The sequence below is a fragment of the Mizuhopecten yessoensis genome, unplaced genomic scaffold (assembly GCF_002113885.1).
Source record: "Mizuhopecten yessoensis strain PY_sf001 unplaced genomic scaffold, ASM211388v2 scaffold6697, whole genome shotgun sequence".
NCBI classification, from domain to species: Eukaryota; Metazoa; Mollusca; class Bivalvia; order Pectinida; family Pectinidae; genus Mizuhopecten; species Mizuhopecten yessoensis.
Genome location: NW_018406679.1, coordinates 198,331 through 210,360, shown reverse-complemented (window position 1 = coordinate 210,360; position 12,030 = coordinate 198,331). Strand labels below are relative to the sequence as shown.

Genomic DNA, 12,030 nt, shown 5'->3' with positions numbered 1-12,030 from the left:
TACCAATCATTTATATAGGGTACCAACCACTTATATAGGGTACCAACCACTTATATAGAGTACCAACCATTTATATAGGGTACCAACCATTTATATAAGGTACCAACCACTGATATAGGGTACCAACCACTTATATAGGGTACCAATCATTTATATAGGGTACCAACCATTTATATAGGGTACCAACCATTTGTATAGGGTACCAATCATTTATATAGGGTACCAACCACTTATATAGGGTACCAAAAACTGATATAGGATACCAATCATTTATATAGGGTACCAACCACTTATATAGGGTACCAACCATTTATATAGGGTACCAACAATTTATATGTACCAACCACTTATATAGGGTACCAACCATTTATATAGGGTACTGACCACTTATATAGGGTACCAACCACTTAATCTAGGTTATTACCTTCATCACCATTGTGAAATATTTTCCTTTCAGAAGAAATATTCTATAAAAATCAAATATTTCTATGCATTTTACAGAATTGTAATTGTTCGAAATTTGAATGTTTGAAGAAAAACAAAACAATCATAGTGATTGGAACTGTGATCCTTTACATGGCGAAGCCTACACTTTACTGATGGTTCCATACTCCGAGGCAAAACATCTCTCAATAGAACTCTTTTAGTTTTGCAATTACAATGGCTGAAGTGGTTACCTTAACCTTAAAAGCAAGTCTGATGGTGAATGTGTTGAGAGGCCTTAATTGTACTTGTGCATGCCTTACATGATGCTAAACCTGCAGAACGGCTACATATCATGTACACTAGCATGCATGATTCATATCATACAAAAATCCCCTGTACATTGTTGCAAAGATATGCACCGAGTGTGCAGGTGAATGATTATACCTGATGGTAGGGAAGGTGTTTTTCTGTATACCAAAGTCACAGGCCTGATGATAACTTGCATGTTGACATGCATATAAGATACGGGAGGTGTCTGCTGCGTCAGTTTACAATTACAGGAATAGGAAACAAATTAATCATAAATTTTTAATATTAGACATGAATTGGTTCTTTTGAAATTAGATTTTTTAAACAGAGAAAATTAAAAACATTTTTTTGTATGGAATTTTTATAAAATTGCTGTAAATTGAATAAGATACATGTACAGGTTATCAAATGAAGCCTTCTCAAAATACTGTCTCGTCAGAGATTCATTATTGAGGTTTGAGTTAAATGGTTTTATCATCGTGTGACTGTAATAACTACGTATGGTAATATAATATCCTTTTTTTTAATTGTGTAAAATATTAAATTTTGGTTTTTGTTCTATGCTGTTCTTGTATTACATTCATCAGTGTTCACAGTAAGGTTCTATTTCAAACTGCAGATATAAAAACTGTATCACATTCCAGGAGGATTTTGTTTCATTTTCCACAATTACTGAACTTTATAACATGAGACATTGATGGGAACTTTCTTTCACAGTTTCACAATTGCAAATTATTTTGTTGTCATTTATGTAACATTCAGTCAAAAAATATTAATTTTAATCAGTATCATATTACACATTTTGATGTTGTTGATTTTGTTTGGTTTAGTTTTATCAAGTTTTGATGTCCTTTTAACAGCTGAGGTAATATAAAGATGTGCCCCTGCCTGTGGACCACAGTACACCAAACATTCCTCTATTTGAATATTCCTTACCTAAGGGTCATACCAACTGCGTTTATATAACATATGTTCAGATTTTGGACCAATTATGATGGATATCCATGCAACTATTTAGAAACTTAACACATGTTTATTCAACATTGATTTACCCCCTGGTGCAAGGATGCTCCAGATTAAATTTGGTTAACATTGATTCCTTTGTTCATACAGAAGAATTTAAATATGTACCTCTGTTTTCCCTTATTTTTCCCACTATTCTGTCTCCAAGGGGTACACTATATAACATTTTGTCCTCTAGCTTGGCACAAGAATGATCCAGATCAAATTTGATGTTAACAATTGACCATAATTCCCTCGTTGACCCATGCCTATATGCGCTCGGGGGCTGGGGATGCACACTCTCCATTTAGACAAAGTTGAGTTCCTAGCTCTAATGGCCTAACAATGGTCAATGCCAAATATGGTAATATTTCACTCACTGATTTGTGTTGTCCAGAAAAGTAGCATTTTAAAGAAAAGGTTTACATATACATACCAATGATGGACACTGATCAGTATGACGGCACATATGCTCAGGCCAGGTGAGCTAAAATATAGAAGGTTGGAAACATCTTTTCTGCATTTAGCTCCTGAAAAGGATAAATTTGATGGGAGGAAATACTTTGCCCCTCTGTAAAAAGATGGTACCAGGTATATGACGTAGTTTATTCTTTCCCATAAAGGAAATAAGGGAGTAATTTAGCCCTACTACTTTTGTTGTTTTTGTTGTGTTAGGTGTTTTGATATCCTTATGATTCTATTGTATGCATTGGCAAGCAATTACTTCCTTTGACAACTGTAACATTGAAAAAAAAATACGCCTTGCATGTCTTTTAACTTGACAAAGAGAATTTTTGATTGAGGCAAAGCAGGAAAAAGTATTTCTCAATTGAATGTCCTAGTCATGTCCGTGCTCATTGTATAGTTTGAATTCCAGAAAACATTTGTGTCAGACAGAAATGAGACAATGTTTTACACTATCATTAGGTTAATAGGCAAACGTCCCATTAGTCTAGAGACATACAACTCTGTGTCGCCATAGAAATCCAGCAGCAGCAGCAGCAGCGTTTATGACTGCAAAAACGTTACAATGAAATATCATGTTGATTGTTTGAATGGCAAGTAGGGACACCTTATAATAACTGTATGAAGTATATTGGTTTTGAAAAATAAAATAATGAGATATGCTTGTCAAACCCATATATTACCTTCACTTTTGAGAAAATTTGGATAAAAGATTTGGATATTTTAAATCCACCGGGCTTGTAGACGGGCAAAACACATTCTTCCACAAAGTATATAAGATGCATTGAATCTTGATATTTAGTCTCCATGTATATTCCCAATGGGGTTCAGAAGAGGAGCGAGACATACAGGGTACGTAGTTTATATATTGTTCCTATATTTACTACAGACAATGTGATCATGCTTAAAGGACTTCGGGAGATTAAAGGTTTGTGCAGAATAAAAGTAATTACAACGTAGTTTAAAATTTTACCGATACATCCAGGGTATGTTTTTTTAGCTGAAATTTCATGGTGATGTATTGTTAGATCAAGTTTTGTCTTAACAAAACATGTTATTTGTGATATACGTATCATTTATAAAACTCTGAAAAAGTTACTTTTTGTGTAAGGCTGTTAAAGTAAAGGTAAAATGATTATAGTTAGTTTCTGGTTGCCCGAGACCTGAATGTCTATTTCCCAGGTAATACCAATTCAAAATGCACAGATATATTTAAAAAGCATAATGTATTGATAGCCAAATAAACGCTTTCAGTATCATCTGCACTGTCCCCAGAACTGATACCAACTGGGTATGCATAGATCACCTAATTGGATTGGTCAGATAATTTCTATGGCAATTTTGGAGGGAGTTATAGTACACAGGAGGTGTTTTAGTTTTTCTAACTAACACAAGGTTGAAAAAGGACTAACTCCCTTGATGGTGAAGTCAGGGTTAAGCTGGGATATAATTAATTTAACGAGTGACCCTAATGTAGAGTAAATAAAGTAGAAATATAATAACTACTACATGTAGATTGAATTTAAGTTGCAACGTCAGTCAGGTGTGTTTATTGGGGTAAATTTGGTCAGAATTAATTATCTTTATTTTGTTTGCAAAATGAGTATAATACTCTTGGGAAATATCCTGTTGATTTCATGATATGATAGAACTTCAGACTTGCAAATTGATTGAATAGTTTTTATAGTCAGCCGTCCATGTTTGGCATTGTATTTCATGTGTTTCACGTTATTTTTTTGTTTTGTATTTTTGTTCATCAAAGATAGTATCAGTATTGTCAGTCGTCAGTATTGGAGGAGGCCTGACCAAACTGAAGGTGCCTGTTGTTACTGCAGCTATCCTGTAGTCCATCATTGATTAGTATCCTTGGAAAAGGTTCCGTCTAAGTTTCGTGAACTTTGTGGTTACTAGAAGCACTATCCAGAGTGATGGTCTGAATTTGTATTCAAAGTTTCCTTCCTTTGATTGAAGTGCAGTAGATAAGAATCTGACTGTAAGCGTATTCAGGTAGAATGGGATATTTGCTGTATGGTAGAGGTGTTCAAATATACAGTACGATACAGGTATAATTAATATTAATGTACCAGTAATGAGTACCTTCCAAAATGAGGTTTAACTTTTGATATAGAAAACTTTGACTGGTTGTATATGTAATTGAGACAGTTACATAACACATGACCCTACATTCACTGATGTCAATCAATCAATCACTGATGCAATGTTAACTCACATAGGCGACCACTTAACATGAACATGTATAAATGAAAAAAAAATTCTTCTAAGAAAATCAATTTCTGCATTATTGACAGCTATATCCATGGCAACCCATTCTAGTCTCACTTTTCACTGTTGCCTTATGTAGATCTTGAAACGATGCCAATCAGACATGGTTCCTAATTTGATCTATGTTCCCAAAACAGTACTAAATATAATGTTTGTCAATATATTACCTCCCCCATCAAGCCCCTTGAAATATTCATTCATAAAGCATTTCAAAATGTGAGTGAAATTCTTTTTCTTAAATTTTGTCAGGATATATCTTACCAGGGTATTTCTATGACACAAATTTGAAGTAAAAACATGATGCAGATCAATATTACAACATTAGCATAAATGTGTAAAGAATGGTTACTGATCACATTTCGCAGACAGAGTACTGTATGCCAATTGCTAGAATACCATTTACATATGTTTGCAAACTTACTTTAATTATTATCGGAATTCTTGGCAGAATTCTATTATTATAAATACAATCCAAAATTATAGACCTTAACACGAATGTACTGCAGTAGACGATGCAACATGTGGATGTGACGTTATACTAGACCAGCCGAGGAAAGCTTTCCTCGATCACTGTGTTCACCTGTAGATACCATCTTGTCTGCACACCCACTCAGAGTCGGACTTCAGTTATCTCATATCTACTAGGATTGTTGTGTGATGACACAGACTGTGACATAAAGCTCATTAAATCTGTAGGTTTATCATCATAGGGCGTTTCATTGGAGTATCAGTATCAGGGATGATGCAGCAAATGCTTTCTAAATAAGTTAAAGCAATACCTTTTTATTTTCGTTAGTTTGTATTCATTTCAAGTTATTGAGGGTGCAGTACATTTATAAGCTTTAAATTACATCTTTGTTATAAACTTCATAATGAAAAGTTGGAGAGTAGTTTAAGATGAAGTTGAAGATAAAGTTGGAGAGTACTTTAAGATGAAGTTGGAGAGTAGTTTAGGATGAATCTGGAGAGTAGTTTAAGATGAAGTTGGAGAGTAGTTTGAGATGAAGCTGGAGAGTAGTTTAAGATGAAGTTGGAGAGTAGTTAGAGATGAAGTTGGAGAGTAGTTTAAGATGAAGCTGGAGAGTAGTTTAAGATGAAGCTGGAGAGTAGTTTGAGATGAAGTTGGAGAGTAGTTTAAGATGAAGTTGGAGAGTAGTTTGAGATGAAGTTGGAGAGTAGTTTAAGATGAAGTTGGAGAGTAGTTTAAGATGAAGCTGGAGAGTAGTTTAAGATGAAGTTGGGGAGTAGTTTGAGATGAAGCTGGAGAGTAGGTTAAGATGAAGTTGGAGAGTAGTTTGAGATGAAGTTGGAGAGTAGTTTAAGATGAAGTTGGAGAGTAGTTTAAGATGAAGCTGGAGAGTAGTTTAAGATGAAGTTGGAGAGTAGTTTAAGATGAAGCTGAAACAAGGTACGAATCTTATCACATATCAATATATACCCTATACTTTAGACATACAGACAGCAAAATATAATTTCTAATGTTTTGCTGATCTTATTATGACTCACAATGGAAATACAGAAAAAAGATTCCCTGTGTGTCCTTGTATTTTTACAATTGACCTTTTTATTTAAGTTAAAGGAGCATTGAATTTGTCCATGTTTATAAAGATTTTGCTTTTTCTGATTCAGTATTGAAAATCAGCAAAAATAAAGTAAGAGGGAAAAGGTTTTGATAAGAAACCATTAATTCAATTACAATGCTTGGGATTTGATAATGTCGTTGACCTCAACAGTCTAAAAGGTAGAACAATCGATCATTAATGTTATACTGTAGATAATTTAGTCAATTTATACATTAATATGCATGTAAACTTGATAAATGAGCCTTATCTATAATTGACTGAATGAAGATAAAATTATTAATTACAGTTGATATTTTTGATGAGAAAATATATTTTGCATGTTAATATGGTACAATGGAGGAGTTAAATAAGTAACAGGATCCATTCCTGATTATAGTCACTTTTTCATCACCATTAAGTTATTATGTGCAATTGAGAAATTTAATTTTCAGCCAAAAAAATCTGAATTTCAGAAACATTCATTTGGCAGAAGTTTTTATTAAACTACCAAAACCATTTGACTCATCAAGTAATAAATTGGGAGCAACGAGAGAGTGTATGGTAATAGCTCGCTGTCACGTGCCATATATAGTGTACTTAACTTGGTGGGTCTGATTTGTAAATTATAAAGCACTAGATAATACCTTCATATCAAATGTCAAACCATCTATACTGGGCTTTATCTGGCTGTGCCCCCGGTAATGTGTCGTTTACAACAATACTTGGCGTTTGACAGATGTAATAGATGCTCCCCCTCCCAATTTGTACGACTGGCACCGTACTAACTTAACATATACATGTGATGTAAGATACACGTTGAGAGCCAGTGGTGATAAAGTAGATAAATTACACCCAATTTGGCACAATATGTTGTGACATTTATCAAATCTACTCTCTGCAATCCCGGCCCATTCACAAAGCATTGTCAGCCAGTACAAACATTCCTAATTATTTCTCCGTTTAAATACTGACCCAAACTGGACTGAATACCCAAGTCTGAATGGATCAAAAGATATGCTAATTCAGTGATTTTGGTCAATGAATCACGGAAGAATTATTTTGAGGTGCTTTAGAAATATCAAGAATGAGGGTTGAGAATATACGTGAAACTAGTTTGTATATAGGTCTGTATCTGACTGTTCCAAACGATATGTTGAGGTTAGTTTCACAGTCTGGTGACAAGTCGGAACTGATTGAAGTCGTATTGGAGGTTGCATACTGAACAGCTCAGGGTCACAGGTAATCGTATCACTATCATAGGGTGAAATAATTAAACGTAAATGAAAAAGGCTATGTATACATCAGAGCTGTTGATGGGTTTCACAGTAGCAGATTTGTGCCGATAACCTTAACATGTACATTGTACATTGCTACTTGTTAGTACAAAAGGAAAGTTAATTTTTGAGCCTATATTAATACTTTTCCTACATTGCGTGTGAACAGATGAGTTTTGATTTTAGTCCATCAAAGTATTTTGAGAAGAAAATTAGATTAAGGGTGAAAGTTAAACCTCTTTTTTTCTTTATAACATTTAAAAAAAAAAGTTATGTTCAAAAGAATGATAAATATCTACATAAATATAGAAAGTCTTTTTCATCACTTTAGTGACTTCTATATTTTGAAAGGATTTCCCCAAACTTTATACACTGGATATGATAGTTTGTGTTTTAGGGTGCAAAGGTAAAAGTCACAGTTGCTATTAAAACAAACTAAATATTAGTATAAAGATACAGTCATCATTGGATGATTAAGTTGCCACTTCTCCTAAATTGCTGTGTGGATTTTAACCATATTTTGCTGAGATATTACTAGGACAAGATGATCACATATTGTATACATGAATCAGTTGCAACCTGAAGGGCCAGAAAGTTTGGGTCCCAATACACATGCATATAAACACATGCTTACAAGACTGGACTAGGGACCTACCCTGTTCTCTGGGACTTATAGTCCCTGATTCATGGCATGAAAAAGTAATATAACATAGTATATATAGATATGAAGAGACTAATACACTCAGACTACCAGGATTGGTCATAGGTCTAGCTTTCCCCCTTGACATTTACATGTAGTTCTGTTGTTATGGCTTGGAAACAGTTTTTTTTTTTTAGGGTATAATTGAAATGTGAAATTTCTTGTCTTCAGGGAAAGCTAACTTCAGGAAGAAAAAGACACGTATGGCCAGAATCAACAAGTTTGGAGAGGACATGTCAGAATCAGACTCCGATGTCTCATCAGACGACACTGAGTTAGAGATGGAAAAGGTGGAAGCAGGTCCCACAGGAGGGGATGAAGAGGTGGAGCAAGAGGGCGAAGAGGAGGAGGACATGAATGAAATGGAGACAGAATTACTAGACTGTATCTGAAAGAACACATTATTTCGATATACAAAATATGTTACTCAACATCTCTACAAGCAGTGCCCATATAGGACTGATGGTGAGACAAAAGGTACCTGTCTAATACAAACACAACACTCATTACAAAGTTGCTAAAACGGATCTAAGTGCTACATTACATACTGAGATCAGGTGATAATGGCAGATCTTTGATGAGTGTTGGTTGTCTAAAGGATAAGTGTGAGTGTTCCTATGAACATATTACTTGGTCTATACAAGGAAGAAGTGTCTGTGGGCCATCTGAAGAAGTGTCTGTTGGCCATCTTAGGGGGAAATGTTAATGGACAGTCTGAGGGAAAGGTGTATGGGGGAGAAGTTGAAGAGGCATCTTTAGAATTTCAGACTTGATAGTCGAATTGATATTGAGGTTAATGTCCAACTAAATTCCATCTCTTGTACCATTCCTTGAGTATAGAACGTTTTTTATTGCTAACAGAACTGCATTCACATAGGTATTGATTACTTGGGGAAAAAGAATAAATATATCTGAGATCTGAGGATGAAAATTCTAAAATCTGTTAGCAGAAATAAGAATGGCATGGTACAAATATTGAACAGGGACATAGGTATGAGGTGTATCTGGAGGCATGGCCAGTGGACCTTACATATAAACCTGGAGGTCAGGACACCCTGTGAGTGTGTATACTAATACTATGTATGACTTGACATATTCAAAAACATCCCTCCCGTCAGCAAAATTCCTTAAACTGGTTTCACAGTCAGTGGGATATAATGTTGGTATATAATAGTTGGTGTCTACCACATCGAAAGGTGTGTTAGTCATGGTGTATTGAATGACATTGAGATGAGTCATGTTGTGAGGAAGAAATTAAAGGAAAGATGTGAAATAACTGAAAGGAATAAAATGAATCTTCAATGAGGTTTTAAGTTATTAAATTCAAACCAACTGTGATTATTTCTATGTATGAAAAACTTGATATACATGTACAGTGAACTTCATTTCAAAAACTTCGTTTTTTTATGTAAATCTACAGTACACACCTGAGGTGTTTTAAATAACCAGGACAAACATTCAGTATGACATAAGAAACCTTCAAATTATATATATAGAAAATGTCTAGGAAAGAACAGCATGATTTTAACGTATCATCAGCTACAAGATAGTGTTATTTTCCCTTAATGGTACGTTTACTTCAACAACACGTACAAGTTCTAGCAGAAAACAGTTCCATGAAACAATCCACAAAATATATACCTGTTTGTATTATGAACCGGAGTCACGTTCTTTAGGGTAATATTAGAATGATTGAAATTGTTTACACAATGACAAATTGAGTATACATGTATTATATTATAAAAGTCCTAAATACATTATGATATTTTAAAAGGAATGCATAGAATATATATATATATATATTAACAAGACGGGGTAGGTCGAAACGAAATGAAAGCATCCGGTTCGGAAAAAGATATATTTAAAAATTAACATCAGCGACACAGCGGAACAAATTATGACAAAGGGTTTGCTCTGAACAACAGCTCCAAAACCATATATTTTCGTCACCAGAAGCGCGCTGCAGGGTATAGATAATGGATAAGGAGGAGACGAGATACCAAATGGCTATAGGCTGTTGCTGTGATGCTGGAACTGTGTTAACATGTCCCGGAGCACCAACAGTGTAGATAAAAGTGCATCGTGCAGCTACCGACCCGATCTAATTAAATTTGTTTAATTAAACACGAAACAACGTCACAACCAAGATTGCATTAAATTGCTAAAGATGATAGATACAAATTCGTTATTCACACCACGTATACAAAAATGTGCGAGCTAATGGTTGGCTCTATAATTATAGACAGGGGATCACTTTATATATTCAACCTATCTTCACTGATCGTGTCAGCATTTTGATCCAATAGAGGCACATTGTGTAGTGTCAAACGGGTAGCAATGATAGGAGAATGTCTACCTGTGTGGTGTCCAAGGGGTAGCAATGATAGGAGAATGTCTACCTGTGTGGTGTCCAATGGGATCACTTTATATATTCAACCTATCTTCACTGATCGTGTCAGCATTTTGATCCAATAGAGGCACATTGTGTAGTGTCAAACGGGTAGCAATGATAGGAGAATGTCTTCCTGTGTGGTGTCCTAGGGGTAGCAATGATAAGAGAATGTCTACCTGTGTGGTGTTTAATGGGTAGCAATGATAGGAGAATGTCTACCGGTGTGGTGTCCAAGGGGTAGCAATGATAGGAGAATGTCTACCTGTGTGGTGGCCTAGGGGTAGCAATGATAGGAGAATGTCTACCTGTGTGGTGTTCAATGGGTAGCCATGATAGGAGAATGTCTTCCTGTGTGGTGTCCAAGGGGTAGCAATGATAGGAGAATGTCTTCCTGTGTGGTGTCCTAGGGGTAGCAATGATAGGAGAATGTCTACCGGTGTGGTGTCCAAGGGGTAGCAATGATAGGAGAATGTCTACCTGTGTGGTGTCCAAGGGGTAGCAATGATAGGAGAATGTCTACCTGTGTGGTGTCCAAGGGGTAGCAATGATAGGAGAATGTCTACCTGTGTGGTGTCCAAGGGGTAGCAATGATAGGAGAATGTCTACCTGTGTGGTGTCCAAGGGGTAGCAATGATAGGAGAATGTCTACCTGTGTGGTGTCCAAGGGGTAGCAATGATAGGAGAATGTCTACCTGTGTGGTGTCCAAGGGGTAGCAATGATAGGAGAATGTCTACCTGTGTGGTGTCCAAGGGGTAGCAATGATAGGAGAATGTCTACCTGTGTGGTGTCCAAGGGGTAGCAATGATAGGAGAATGTCTACCTGTGTGGTGTCCAAGGGGTAGCAATGATAGGAGAATGTCTACCTGTGTGGTGTCCAAGGGGTAGCAATGATAGGAGAATGTCTACCTGTGTGGTGTCCAAGGGGTAGCAATGATAGGAGAATGTCTACCTGTGTGGTGTCCAAGGGGTAGCAATGATAGGAGAATGTCTACCTGTGTGGTGTCCAAGGGGTAGCAATGATAGGAGAATGTCTACCTGTGTGGTGTCCAAGGGGTAGCAATGATAGGAGAATGTCTACCTGTGTGGTGTCCAAGGGGTAGCAATGATAGGAGAATGTCTACCTGTGTGGTGTCCAAGGGGTAGCAATGATAGGAGAATGTCTACCTGTGTGGTGTCCAAGGGGTAGCAATGATAGGAGAATGTCTACTTGTGTGGTGTCCAAGGGGTAGCAATGATATGAGAATGTCTACCTTCGTGGTGTCCAAGGGGTAGCAATGATAGGAGAATGTCTATGATAGGAGAATGTCTACCTGTGTGGTGTCCATGGGGTTGCAATGATAGAAGAATGTCTACCTGTGTGGTGTCCAAGGGATAGCAATGATAGGAGAATGTCTACCGGTGTGTTGTCCAAGGGGTAGCAATGATAGGAGAATGTCTTTCCACAAAGGTAGACATTCTCCTATCATGGTAGACATTCTCATATCATTGCTACCCCATGGACACCACACAAGTAGACATTCTCCTATCATTGCTACTTGTGTGGTGTCCAAGGGGTAGCAATGATAGAAGAATGTCTACCGGTGTGGTGTCCAAGGGGTAGTAAGGATAGGAGAATG

At 36.3% G+C, this 12,030-nt stretch overlaps 1 protein-coding gene across 2 annotated transcripts in view; it reads left to right on the top strand.

The window, feature by feature from the left end:
• Nucleotides 1-9,323, top strand: part of LOC110452470 (general transcription factor 3C polypeptide 5-like) — a 58,855-nt gene extending 49,532 nt beyond the window's left edge. The window contains exon 9 of one of the 2 annotated variants that reach the window (XM_021501028.1): nucleotides 8,193-9,323. In XM_021501028.1, coding sequence (XP_021356703.1) covers nucleotides 8,193-8,413 — 221 coding nt within the window. In that variant the 3' untranslated portion in view covers nucleotides 8,414-9,323. The remainder of the gene's footprint in view (nucleotides 1-8,192) is intronic. The other variant, XM_021501029.1, reaches the window with a different exon arrangement.
• The last annotated feature ends 2,707 nt before the right edge of the window (nucleotides 9,324-12,030 follow it).